The 13,744-nt window shown below is 60.8% G+C and overlaps 1 protein-coding gene across 2 annotated transcripts; it reads left to right on the forward strand.

The window, feature by feature from the left end:
- The first annotated feature begins 3,125 nt into the window (after positions 1-3,125).
- Positions 3,126-13,335, forward strand: TBX2 (T-box transcription factor 2). 2 transcript variants are annotated; one of them, XM_074922540.1, is made up of 7 exons: positions 3,126-3,585; positions 4,325-4,592; positions 7,137-7,283; positions 8,443-8,519; positions 8,620-8,789; positions 10,145-10,758; positions 11,691-13,335. In XM_074922540.1, exons 1-7 carry the CDS (start codon positions 3,221-3,223, stop codon positions 12,135-12,137), a joined length of 2,088 nt encoding a protein of 695 aa, XP_074778641.1. In that variant the 5' UTR covers positions 3,126-3,220; the 3' UTR covers positions 12,138-13,335. The 2 variants fall into 2 exon arrangements, with proteins under 2 accessions (XP_074778641.1, XP_074778643.1); XM_074922542.1 differs by lacking the exon at positions 3,126-3,585 and adding an exon at positions 3,887-4,197.
- The last annotated feature ends 409 nt before the right edge of the window (positions 13,336-13,744 follow it).

Below are 13,744 nucleotides of genomic sequence, written 5' to 3' on the forward strand. Positions count from 1 at the left end.
CGAGAGGGGCCGCGCCGCGGTGCGGGTGGGGCGCGGGGGCAGCCGCGACGGGCCGGTTCCCCCGGCCGGGCCCTGGACGGATCCCCCGGGCGGCCCGACCGCCGTCGTCCCAGCCCGGGGACCGCTCGCCAGTGCAGCGCCGGGCCCGCAGGCGGCCAGGGTGGCTCCCGGGAGCCGGGCACGGTGGCCCCGAGCGCTTGCAGCGCCCTGGGGCAGGCGGCGAAACCCTCCCTGGGAAGGGGACGGTGCGGGGACGCCTCTCATCCCCGACCCTCGGGGCGGGAGGAAAAACCCCGCACTGGGGCGGCGAGTTCACCTCTCCCTGCCCAGTGCCCCGTCGCTAACGGGGAGAACGGGTCGACGCCGGGTTTGGGCCGCCAGCAGCGGCCCGCCCCGTCCATGGGCGCAGGCTCTGGGGTCGGGTCGGGGGCCGCGGCCGGGCCTGCCCCGGGCAGCGGGTGCCCGACTCCCCGTTAACACCCCCCAGCCCCGTTAGTCCCCTCGGCGGGCGCCGCTACAGAGGGTCGGGGAGACGAGGCTGCTCTGGATCGTTTTATTCCGCAGACGAGGGCGTTTGCGACGTTATAGCGGTGCGGGGGGGGCGCGGCCGGGGGTCCCGGGCCCTGGCCCGGAGGAAATGCGACCTTTCCTCGAAGGGACCCGCTAGCCTCCGGGCCCCGACGGGCCGGGCCCCGCGGCTCCCCGCAGAACGGGGGGCGAGGTGTCTGCGGGAAAGCCGACCCGGGGTAATGAAAGGCTCCGGTTTTGCTTTGTGAGGGGGAATTTAAAAAAAAATAAATAAATAAAATACAAGCAAGCCCCATTTTTGCCAAAGCTGCCGTCAGCAGTTTTCCGCGGAGGCGAGGAAGCAAAGTCCATATCGGGTCTAAATTTCAGTCCCCGCTCCCCGTTCAATGGTCAGCGGGACCCCCCTGACCCCGCCGCACGGGGCAGCCCCGGGGGGGCCGCGCTGCGCCCGCCCCATCGGGCGCGGTGGCGGGGCCGGGCGGCGCAGGCAGAGGTGAACCTGCCGCGGGACACGGGCAGGCTGGGACCAGCTCCGAGAAGAGCCCGGGGCTTGGTCTGGGGGCAGCGGGCCGGGGTGGCCACGGGCGGCATGAACGGGGTGGAGGGGGGGGGATGAAGAGGTCGGGGTGGGGAAGAAGCCCCCTGGGGTCCCCGTGTCCCACCCGGCGCGGGGAACCGCGATACGCGGCCCCGAGGGCTCCGAGCTGCTGCGGCCGCGCCTCGCTCCGCATCCGCGGAACGGGAGGGCCGAGAAGGAGCGGACCAGAGCAGAAGAGGGGGCCGGCCCCCCGCGTCCCGTCCCGCCTGGCCGCAGCGCAGGCGGCGGGGGCAGGAGCCTCGGGAGGATGGCAGGGCGCTTTTTGAAGATTTGGGGGTAAATATGAAGTGACAAGAGACGGGTCTTTATTGTGAGGGCTCAGCCGCCTGGCGCCAGGGCCCTCTTCAGCCACCGCGGCCCTCAGTTAATCAGCGCAGATCTCCAAACCGACCTCTCCGCGGGGACACCCACCGCGCCCGCCGCCCCCCCGGGCCCCGGCGCGGCGGGACCGACCCTAATCCCTCTGCAAACAGCCCCGGCGTGGCGTGTGTGTGTGTGAGTGTGTGTGTGTGTCCCCCTCCTCCTTATCTGCCTCCCCCCGCTCGGGTAAACAGCCCCTCCGACCGGCCACAGCCGCGCCGGCCCCCGGCCGCGCACCTTTCGCGCCCCGACGGCGCGGTGTGCGCCTCCGCCGTGGGCGCGGGGGTGCTGGCGGGACCCCCCCACCCCACCCCCAGGTCGGGGCGGCTGCCGGCAGGGCGGAGGGTGGGGGGGGATGGGGTGGGGTGGGCGACTCACCCGCGCTGGAGGTCGCCACTTGGGGCCTCGCCGCCCGCAGCTCTCCGCCGGGCCGCCCCGTCGGCGCTGCGCGGCGCTACCGCGGCGGGGCGCGGAGCGGCGGGCGGGGCGCGCCCCACCTCGATCCGCTCTCCAGGATCTGTCGTAAGACGGCAGCCGCCGAGCTCCCCCGGCCGCTCCCCCCCCGGCCCCGCCGCCCCTGCAGAGACCGGCGGGGGCCCTTTGCCGCCGCCCCCCCTCCCCTCCACCCCCCGGGGCTCCGGGCCGGGCGGACCCGGCGCCGCTCCCCGCTCCGCCGAGGTGGCTCCGCGCTGTCCCCGCACCGGCGGCGGCCGCTCCCCGGCCGCGGCGCAGCCAGGGCTGACCCGGTATGCGGAAAGGAGCCGGGGGTGGGATTTCGAGCACTTTTCTCTGTCATTGGTTAATATTTTATTCTGTTGACATGTTTTCTTACTGCCGATGCTTCCGACACCTTCTTCTTTATTTTTTTTTCCTCTTTTTTTTTTTTTTTTTTTTCCCTTCTTCCCTTCCTCCCTCCCTCCGCGCCCCCCCTCCCCGCGCCCCGGAGCTTGGCCGGAGCTGTCAAAACCACGCCTATGCAGATCCACAATTGGTCTGAAACGCGTAAAATCAGCAATCAAGGGGGCTTGGCTCATTAGCGGGCGGATCAGAGCAGGAAGGACATGTGAGATAGTCACAGTTTTACAGAGATCAGGACAAGATCTAACCGTTTCCACTCCGGCTCCTTTAGCCATGAGCAACCCTCGCCCCAGCGCCGTCCGCGGAGCGCGCAGCCGGGCCGGCCCCGCCGGGGCGCAGCCAGGGCCCGCGGGGGTGTGAGGGCCAGCGCGGCCGCCCCTGCCCCGCCGCGCCCCGCGCCGCTCCGCGCAGCCCCGCGCCGGCTTTTGTTTCTATTTTAGTGTTGGGAAGGACTTTACCGGGAGGGTTTCTCCCTCGCTCGCTCTCCCTCGCTGCAACAACAACAACAAAAAATAAGGACCTACTGTCTCCCCTCCGCAGACCGGGAGTCCCAGGAGCCGGGAACTGCCTCTCTTTTTTTTTTTTTTTTTCCCTTCTTCTTCTTTTTTTTTTTTTTTTTTTTTTTTTCTTCTTCCCAGATCTAGTTCCGCTGTTTTTCGGCTTTTTTTTTTTTTTTTTGGTGTGTGTGTGTGTGCTTTTTTTTTCCGTGTGTGTGTTGTTGATTTTCCTTCCTCTTCCAGAGACTCGAGCGAGTTCGCTGGGCAGCAGAGGGGGGAAAAAAAAAAAAAAAAAACCAACAACAAAAACAACCAAACCACACACATATATTTTTGTAAAGGGAATCCCTCTTTTTCTCCTGGATTTGTGGATGCACCGATGAGAGATCCAGCCTTCCCAGGGACTGCCATGGCTTACCACCCCTTCCACGCACCCCGGCCGGCCGACTTCCCCATGTCCGCTTTCCTCGCAGCCGCCCAGCCATCCTTTTTCCCCGCTCTGGCTCTGCCTCCGGCGGCGCTGGCAAAGCCCATGCCGGACCCCGGGCTGGCCGGGGCGGCCGAGGCCGGGCTGCACGTCTCGGCCCTGGGACACCATCACCAAGCCGCCCATCTGCGCTCCCTCAAGAGCCTGGAACCCGAGGAGGAGGTCGAAGATGACCCCAAAGTAACGCTGGAAGCCAAAGAGCTTTGGGACCAGTTTCACAAGCTGGGAACCGAGATGGTGATCACCAAGTCCGGGAGGTAAGAGCCGGCCCCGCGCAGCCCCGCGGAGCCCGCACCTGCGCGGCCGCGCAGCGCCCTCGCCCCTCCGTTTCATCCCGCTTTCCCCCCTGCTCGCCAAATCCGCCCCGATGAATTAACGCGGGGAGTTTCGATCCCTGGAGGGTTTTTTCGGCTGCGTTTACCCCCCCCACCCCCCCTCGCCCGCCTCCGAGCTTCCCCCACACCCCCCCAATTATTCCTTTTCCGAGCCCGAATTAAATTTGTGCGCGCTAATTGAGCGCCCGTAATCTCCCCGCTGCATTTTGTTTACGCCGCTTCTCGCCGCTTCCCTCCCTCCTGCCAAACTTTCCCCCCGCGGCGGGGGTCGGCCCCGGCCCTGCCCGTAGCCCCGGCCCCGGGGGAGGGCAGCGGCAGGGCTGCCCGGGCGCTGGGCGAGCGGCTCGTCGGAGGGCAGGGAAATGGGGTGAAATCCGGGATGCGTTTTCCCGGAATGGGATTTTTGAGGGTTTGGTTGGGGGGGGTTTTTTTTTGTTTGTTATTTTTTTTCCCCTCTGCTTTCTGCCACGGCGGGTGCCGTAGAGCGGGATGAGAAGCAGCGGGACGTGAGAAAGGCTGGAAATCCTCCCTGAGGTTAAACTAAAAGATGGTGGTTCCGGAGCGGCGGGAGGTGCGGGGCGGCTCGGCGGGGCCGCGGCCGTCGGGGGGTCGGCGGCGGGCGGGCGGGCGCAGCCCTGAAGCGCTCGGGGTCTCTCCGCAGGAGGATGTTCCCCCCGTTCAAGGTGCGGGTGAGCGGCCTGGACAAGAAGGCCAAGTACATTTTGCTGATGGATATAGTGGCGGCCGACGATTGCCGGTACAAGTTCCACAATTCCCGCTGGATGGTCGCCGGGAAGGCCGACCCGGAGATGCCCAAGCGCATGTACATCCACCCCGACAGCCCGGCCACGGGGGAGCAGTGGATGGCCAAACCTGTTGCCTTTCACAAGCTCAAGCTCACCAACAACATCTCGGACAAGCACGGCTTTGTAAGTGCGGCTGCGGGGGCAGAGCAGAGCCCCCACCCCACACCCCCCGAGCAGGGACCCCCCCCGGGCAGGCGTGGGGTTTGCCCGGTGCCCGGCCCTGCTCTTCCCGGGGGCAGTTGATGGGTTTTAAGGGCTTCTCCACCCGCCAGCATCATGCCCGGGGCCGGGCTGGTCGGCGGGGCCTCGCCGGGTCCTGCGGTGACCCGACTATTCCGCAGCTCCCCCCCCCCCGGCCCCTCCCCGGCCCCGAGGGGCAACTCCCCGCTGCCCTGGGCACGGCTCCCCCGGGGGGAAAGGGAGGGTCGGGCTGCGGCCGGCCTCGGGGTGTCCCTGGCCCCCGCCTCCCCGGCCCTCCCGGCCTCCGCGGCCTGTCCCCGGCCCTCGGGGCTCTGCGGGGGAGCGGGCTTTGGGGGGGTGGATGTGCGGGGCCGTGTCGGGGGATGCAGCGAGGACAGCCCCGACGGGGCGGCGGGGCCGGGCGGGTGCAGCCCGGGCTGGCAGTGCCGGCCGAGCCGAGCCGGGCCGGGCCGCTGGGGCGGTGCTGGAGGCGGCGGCACCTGCGCGGGGTTTCCGCGGCCGGGAGCGGGACCGGAGCCGTTGGCAGCCGCAGCTCCGCACCGGTTGCTTGTGAGAGCTCCTGTTTATTTCCCTATTGATCATATCTGCATCGGCTAAAGGAGGTAAAACAAAACAAAAAATAAAGTCAGAAAACTAACAACCCAAAGAAACAAAGGGGGGAAAAAAAAAAAAAAGAGAGAGAGAGAGAGAGAAAGGAAAGAAACCGAAGCTTGTTGGCAATTTGCGGAGCTCCGCAGAAAGCGGGGTCAAAACTCGAGGGGAGCGTGATCCTGCGCGAATGCACGGCGGGGGCGGGAGGGGGAGAAAAATCACAGCTCCGAGGCTATCTCTGGCCTCTGGACAAGCATTTAAGGCGATAAAGGAGAAGTTCATCGTCCGGAGTCGGTGATACGGTAATTAGCGGGGCCCCGAGGCCGGCGGGACCCGAGCCCCGCTCCGCGGCTGCGGGACACGGCGCTCAGGTGGGGAGAGCAGCTCCGCAGCTCCCCGGGTAACTTTTCTCTCTCTTTTTATTTTTATTTTTTTTTTTTCTCTTAAGGCAGGAAACAGCGTCTTTGTTTAAATAATACATTGCGAGGTTATTTATAGACAGCAAGGTAAATCGATAGAGAGGGAGTCTGAAAAATAGCGTTTTTTTGATACTGGGGAAAAACTAGTTTGATTCAGCGTTTTTAACGGTTCGCCTCCTTCAATTAAAGATTTCTGCTCTCTGTCGTTGTCCAAAATCCGGACTGTGTTAAATCTGGGAGATGAGGGTTTAGCCAGTGCCCATCTGGTCAGAGAGGGATGATTATTTTTTTTTTTTTAAAGGAATGCAGATTTGCACGCCTGAATGAGACTTTTTGCACCATTTTCATGATAAACCCTGTCTAGATTATATCAATATAATAGCGATCCGACAGTTCATCAGCAGGTGATTATTGCTGGGGTTAAAAAAAGGGGGGGATTTTTTTTTTATTGCCTTCTAAAACGAAATGAAGTGATAATTATTTAGCCATTTGGCCGATGTTATTTGACAATAATTACTCAAGCTGTCTCTGTTCCCCTACCAATTCCGAGCGGTGAAGACTGCATTTCAACCCGACCACAGCAGGTTGGGGAACTATTTAATCTCTCTCGGGCAGGAAAATGTTGCCGGTGTGGGCAGCGAGGGGCAGGGGGTCGGAGCGGCCCCCGGGGTGCGGCTCGGGGGGTTCAGCCGCTTCCCAAAATTCTCAGACAAATTGCGGTGAATTCAGGTTTTATTAAAAAAAAAAAAAATCAAAAACAAAACCGAGAAGGTAGAGAATGGTTTTGGCGAGGCTTGCAGACACCTGGTTGGGAAAAAAAAAAAAAAAATGTCTGTTTCTTCTGCAGCGTTGCTCCGAGACATAAATTTAACATGGCTCATGGTGAAACGCTCTTTTCACGTCGCAGGCTCTGGCTGGGGGTGGCACAGGTTTCTGCCGCCACCGACACAAATCGAGAGGCTTTTTAACTTTTTTTTTTTTTTTTTTTTTTCTGTGGTGGTGAGGTAGAGTTTTTTGTTGTTGGGTTCGTGGTTTGTTTTTTTTTTTAAAGGACGGAAATATGAAAAGCGGTGAGAAACGTGTCGAAAACTCTCCTTGCGTTTGCAGGGTTGTAATAAAACGGGGAGATCCCTTTCCCTGCTTTATTGCCGTGCTTAACACCCGCAAAGATGCTGCTGTGCCTGCCTTCCCCTGACCTCCTTATTCGGGGCCAGATCGTGCAATGGCAGAATCCAAAAAAAAAAAAAAAACAAAACAAAAAAAAATCTCCCTCTTTGGCATCCGCCGGCATTCCCTCCTCACCGTGAATTTGTATTCTTATTTTTGCTTTTTTATTGTTGTTGTTGTTGTTGTTTTCGGGAGAAAAGGGATTTTTTGAGGGAGGTAGCTAGACGCGTGTCTAACGTGACCCGCGAGGCTGACGGCAGCCGCGGCCTGTGCTCTCTCGCCCACCCAGACCATCCTGAACTCCATGCACAAGTACCAGCCCAGGTTCCACATAGTCCGGGCCAACGACATCCTCAAGCTGCCCTACAGCACCTTCCGCACGTATGTGTTCCCCGAGACCGACTTCATCGCCGTCACCGCCTACCAAAACGATAAGGTAGGGCCGGGCAGCCCCTGCCCTCTCCCTGCTCTCACCCCTGTCCCATCCCTTATCGGGGTATTTGTGTATGTGCGGGCACGGGAGGACGTTTTTGGGGAGAGCAGCCAAAAAGCAGCAACAGGAGGTTAAACACCAAGCCCTCGGAGCAGGAGGCACCCTTCCTCCTCCTTCTATTATTATTGCTGGTACTAATGCCATTCCTAATGCTACTATTAGTATTTCTATTACTACTATTAATAATTTCCCCCTGGACTTTGTTGAACCTTTTCTGGGCCGTGGGAGTCTTTCCTGCAGGCCCAGGCTGCGGAGGGCAGCATCCCAGCCTGGGCAGCTTCACGGAGAAGGTGCCCTGGGTTCGAGAGGAGCCAAAAACTCACAGCCAGATAAGCTAATTTTAGTTGCTTTCGTGATTTAGCAAGTGTTGCCCTGTGAGCAGCAGAGCCAGGAGAGCTCGGTGGGGAGCGGAGAGCCTCTGCCGGCCCCCTCCAAGGGTTGTGTGTGTGTGTGTGTGTATGTGTTTTAACCCAAAAGCTGACCCCCACCTCCACCCCTGGCTGCTGATGCTAATTGACAGCTCTGTCTGAGGGTCCTGGTGGGCTTGTTTCCCTCGTAAAGTTTATGGCGAAGAGTCACAATCGATTAAAGAGCACTTTGTCTGCTCGCCCGCCGCAGGCTGCGCGGGGCAGCCGGTGGGCCCCGTCGGGTGGGGGGGTGCTGCCGGCCGGGGCGGCCCGGGGCGGGGGTTGCAGCGGGCTCAGGCAGCTCGGCTTTTTTCCAGAGCCCCTCTCGGGGCCGTATTTCAGAGCCATGCATTATTGAGCGCCCTAATGTCGCCGGCCCCCAGAAGCCCGGTGGCGGGGAGGGATAAGAATAGCTTTTAACCAGCGCCGCGCGGCTCAGTCGCCATCTTCCCTCCGGGGGGCCGTGAAAAATAACTTCCTATCATTAAGACTCTATTAATAATTCAAGCCCAAACCTCAGCATCATTTTTAATAAAGCATGCGGTGTGTTAAAGCGGGGCCGCGGCGCGTTTCGCAGCCTGCTCAGCGCACCCCGGGCTCCCCGACGGCGGGGAAGGGGAAGGGGGGGGCGGGCGGGCAGGGCTCCACACCGCCTCCTGTCTTCATCTCCCCCCCCCTCCTCCTCCTCCCCGCAGATCACCCAGCTGAAAATCGATAACAACCCCTTCGCCAAGGGCTTTCGGGACACGGGCAATGGCCGGCGGGAGAAGAGGTAAGGGCAGTCCCCCTTCTCATGTCCCCCCCCCCCGCCTTCTCCCCGCTCCGCGCCCGCGGAGGCCCCGGCGCTGCCCGACGTGCCTCTCGCCCCGTAGGAAGCAGCTCTCGCTGCCGTCCCTGCGGATGTACGAGGAGCCCTGCAAGCCCGACCGCGACGGTGGCGAGTCGGACGCTTCCTCCTGCGAGCCCTCGGCGGTGCGCGACGCCCTCCACTCGCCCGTGGGAGCCCTCCCCAGCCCCCTGCGCCTCAAGGGCAGCGGCAGAGGTAAAGGAGGAGGCGCGGACCCCTAAATCCCCCCAAACGTCGGGTTTCTGCTCCCTCAAGGCCGGTGGGTGCCGGTTTCTTGGGGGCGGAGAGGCAAACCACGGGTGAAAAAAAAAGGTGGGGATGGGCACGAAGGAGCCCAAGGGCTGAAAGGACAAGAATAGAGCAAACGGGAACGGCGTTCACGGGTTGCAACGTTTCCCTGTTTATATGTTAGTGTAAACAAGAAGAAATGTCAAGGCAGCCCCTGTGCTAGACGGCGTTTGCCCAGCTCCTCGCTGGTGCGTGCCCTGCCTTTCATGGCTAGCTCACACTCCCCTGGAAAAAAAAAAAAAAAAAAAAAACAACAAAAAAAACCACACCAAAAAAAACAAACCAAAAAACCCCCAAAAACAAACCCCAAAGAATTAATACTTTTGAAAGGGGAAAAAATGTTGTAACTGCAGGGTTTCAAGCTAGTAAATGAAAATAAACTAGCAGTTCCCACATTGCAGTTTTAGATGCTGGGTTTTGTCTTGCCGCACTATCAATCTGCTCTTTAAACTTTCCACCAGCCCGATTCCCTGCAAACCTTCATCAAAACTGCACGCACACCCCTAGCTCCCCCCCCCCCCGGCCCCCCTGAGCTGGTGGGAGGGTTTATTACACCCCTCTCCTCTTTCAAAGGCTTCCCCGAATATTTGCCCCAGCCTGCAGAGCTTCACCTAACCCGCACCAAAATGTTTTTTTCGTTTAGCAGGAGCCGGTCGGGCAGGGGCTCTGCTCCCCTCACCCTCACCATCCCCTCACCTCTCGTCCCCCTTCCTCCTCTGAGAGCTCGATGTGTTTGGTTTGTTTTTTGTTTGTTTTTTTGTTTTTTTTTTTTAAATTAAAGCCTCTTTTAGGAAAGTCTGTATCATACCTCTTGCCTTAAAACTGCCTTTTTTAACCTGCCTCAACCTGCACATTTGGAATAAATCCACAGCGCGCCGTTGATCAGCTCCACGTAATTAAATATATACAGGACCATTTCCTCCAGCGCTGTCCACCCACCCGCCCTCTCTTCACCCCCTGCTCCGCAGCCCGCTTTGAATTTGCAGCTAACGAGAGCGATGCCGTAATAGATTTTGGTCCTCCATCAAACATGTTTTTCCTGTTTGGCAGAGCAACAGGGCTGCTGTTGTTAATCCCCTTTCCCCAGAGCGACCGCGGCACGAGGGCCCATTTCTGCCCCCGAAATGAATTTCTCCCATTAATAACGATCGGGACTTTCCCGCCGCAGTCTCGCCCCGACGCCAGGGCTCTCGCGAGTGACCTGCTCCTTGCTTCCCTTGGGTGCTTCTGCTCTGACCCTCTGCCCCTTCACCCCCTTGCAGAGGAGAAGCCGGGGGCCGACAGCGACGCGGAGGTGGAGAAGGTGCCCGAGGAGCGGCCGGTGGCAGCGGCCAGCCCCGGCGGGGAGGACGCGACGCCCCGTGGCAGCCCCCGGTGCCCGGAGGAGCGGAGCAAGGAGAGGCGCAGCCCGGAGAAGGCCAAGGATGGGGCGTCCCCCCGGGAGGCTCCCGGCGAGGGCCTGTTTGGTACACGGGGCCTGGAGAAGGACAAGGTGGAAGGACGGAGGAAAGAGCCGGACCCGAGCAAGAAGGATGCGGAGGGCGGCGGGCTGGGCAAGGAGGCCTTCGCCCCGCTGATGGTGCACACGGACAGCCCCCCGCACCTGAGCGCCGGGCACCTGCAGAGCCTGGCGCTCTCCGGCCTCCACGGGCAGCAGTTCTTCAGCCCCCTGGGCGCTGGGCAGCCCCTCTTCATCCACCCGGGACAGTTCGCCATGGCCCCCGGCGCCTTCTCCGCCATGGGCATGGGACACTTGCTGGCCTCGGTGACCGGTGGGGGCAGCCTGGAGAATGGAGCCCTCTCGTCTGCCCCGGGTGCGGCGGGGACGGCCACCCCCTTCCCTTTTCACCTCTCCCAGCACATGCTGGCCTCTCAGGTAAGGCCCCGCGCCCACCCCGCGTCCCCGTCCCCATCCCCGCTGTGCGGCCAGGCCCTGGGCCCTCCTCTCCGTGTCCTTCCCTGGATGATCAGAGTGCTTTGGAGGCACAGGGCAGGCCCAGCTGGTGTCACCCCCACTGTCAGGACACACAGGGTGGCCCCAGTGCAGCTCTCATGGGGTCAGGAGCTGTTGGTGCCCCCAGCCTCCCCCATGCCCCCTGCAGCCCGTGGGGACAAGGGGTTGATGCTCCCCTCGACCCTCAGCGTGCTGCCTGGTGAGGCACAGGCAGGACGTGGGGGACGTTTTGAAGGTTGGCCTCGGGGCTGATTTAGAGGAGGAATCTTGATTTTTTTTGTGGATGGTATGGTTCCCCCATAGGCAGGGGCAGAGTCAGGAGCTGTGGCCCCACCTGACCTGGCTGTCCTCATCCAGTAGCCCCCCCTCTCCCTGCCAGCCCTGAAACATCTCCCACCAACGCCTGCGCTTGTGTTGCCTTTCCCAGCCCCTATGATGAAACACATAAAGATGTCTTTGAACTCCCCTAATTTATCGGTTCTACTTAACAATGTGTTTTAATGTGGTTAAAGGTCTGTGATGCTGCACAGACGGGGACACGCAGCACACGAGGGCAGAGCCGGGGCACAGCCCCGCAGCGCTGTACCCCCGGGCAGGTCCCAGAGAGGGATTTGTGCCCAGTGGCACCAGCCTGGGGCGGTGCGGGGTGGAGGGGGCTCCCCAGCTGCACCCCCTCCCTCTGCCCAACCCCCAGGGATATCCCCACGCTGCGTTTTTAGCCCAATACTGGGGCACCCCAGCTTTGCCTTGGCTTTCTCTGGGGAACGGTCTTGGGGGGGGGGCAGGCAGGCAGGAAGGGGGATGCAGCAGAGCCTTGGCATGGCTCTCACCCCTCTTTCTCTCTCTCTCCGCAGGGAATCCCGATGCCTACCTTCGGCGGACTCTTCCCCTACCCCTACACCTACATGGCAGCGGCCGCGGCGGCCGCCTCGGCCATGCCGGCCACCAGCGCGGCGGCTGCCGGGCCGCTCTCCCGCAACCCTTTCCTGGGCAGCAGCCGTCCCCGCCTGCGCTTCAGCCCCTACCAGCTCCCGGTCACCATCCCACCCAGCACCAACCTGCTGACCACCGGCCTGCCCGCCAGCCTCAACCCCGGCTCCGAGGGCTCCAAGGCCGGCAGCAGCCGGGAGTCCAGCCCCCTCCCCGAGGTGCCCCTGCACAAGGGGGGCAGCCAGCGCCCCGCCGCCTCCCCCAAGGGCTCCCTGAAGGAGTCCCTCAATGAACTGCAAAACATCCAGAGACTGGTGAGCGGGCTGGAGAGCCAGCGGGAGCTCTCACCCGGCAGGGAGTCCCCCAAGTGACCGACCGGGGGGGCAGCGAGCCCTCCCGGCGGGGCGGAGAAGCACTGGTATTTTGTACAGCACAGTATAAATATTTATTACAGAGCGAGGGGTGGGGGGGCGGATGGAGAGCAGGGTGCTGGAGCAGAGGGATGGAGCCCCGTCGGCCAAGAGGACCCACCACCCCAGAGCCAGAGCTGGGAGCGCAGGGCTCACCTACCCACCCGCCCCGCCCCGGCTGTGGGGCTGGGAGAGGATCCCCCCTGCTCCAGAGTGGCCACGGAGCCCCCCAGCCCCTCCGCTCCCTCACTCCGGGCACTGGGCAGCTCTGGGGGGGCCAACGAGCCGGTGCGGAGGCACCCAGTGGATGGGGAGGCCCCGATCCCAGCCCCAGCCCCGGCCCCGGGGAGGTGAGTGGGGCCGAAACCTCATCTGTGCAAGGGGAGGGGGGGAGGAAAAAAGAATTTAAAAAAAAAAAAAAAAAAAGGAAATAAGAAATGAAACACGGAAAATGAACCACCTCGGCAGCCGCCGCCACGCAGAGCGGGTACGATGGGGGGAGCCCCGCAGGTACCCGGGCAGATATTTATGAAATAAATGGTAATTTGTGTAAATAAGCTATAAGGATCCCAGAATATGCAAATTGGTATTAATTTATTCAGAGTTGTACATTGGTGTGTACATAATATTTAGAGTTTAACTCATCGCATTTAAGGTTTTTTTTGTTTTTTTTTTTTTTGGTGTTTTTTTTTGTTTTTTTTCATTTTACATGAACATATATATTGTAAATGAAAACTATTTAGCTCTTTGTGATTGAAGGAGATATCGGTTTCTTTAACTGTGTTTTAAAATATTGTTTATCCCGCCTGTTCTCTAGGACAATCATGTGCCACCAGTAAAATAAGTTTTGGAGTTACTGAAACTAAGAGTTCAATTCTCTAATGGACTTTTGCAAGGAAAAAAAAAAAAGCATCCAAAATGTAACTAAAATATCGCTACAGTGCGGGGTATAGAGAATGCAGGAATAAACCTCAGGTTTTTATTTTTCACTCCGGAACAACAACAACAAAAAAAGTATAATAAATTTAAATATCACAGGACTGTGCTCTATATTTGTTTTAAAATAAAAAGATACATGATTTGCAACGTGCTGGTTACTCGGGTATCTGTCTGTTCAGTTTTGATGAATTCTCACATCTTTCAATAAAAAAAAACTACTCGGAGAAGTCCGGCCGGCTCCCGCCTGTTTCATTCCCGCCGCCTTGTCGGAGCCGCCGCTCCTCCGCAGGTGCGCAGCGGTTTGATGGGGAAAGATTCAAATGCCCGCGGGTGCGCGGCCGCCCGCCCCGGCGGAGCGCTCCGCGGGGACTCCCGGGGAAGGGGAACCTCCCTCGGCTCGTCCCGTCGGGGGAATTTCTGCCTTCAAGGGACCCCGCAGGTGCGTGGGGTGGGGCGCGAAGGTGTCCGCGACCGCGCTAGCGGGCGCGCACGGGGATCTGCCGGCCGTGCCGGACCGCTGCGCGGGTGCGGGTCTGCCCGACCCGTCCTCGGGGAGCAGCGGGACCCCGCGGGGGGGGCGCCCCGGTGCTGCCCGAGAGGGGGCGGGCAGGCCCCGGGCACGCCGGTAC

The sequence above is a fragment of the Athene noctua genome, chromosome 19 (assembly GCF_965140245.1).
Source record: "Athene noctua chromosome 19, bAthNoc1.hap1.1, whole genome shotgun sequence".
Taxonomy (NCBI): Eukaryota; Metazoa; Chordata; class Aves; order Strigiformes; family Strigidae; genus Athene; species Athene noctua.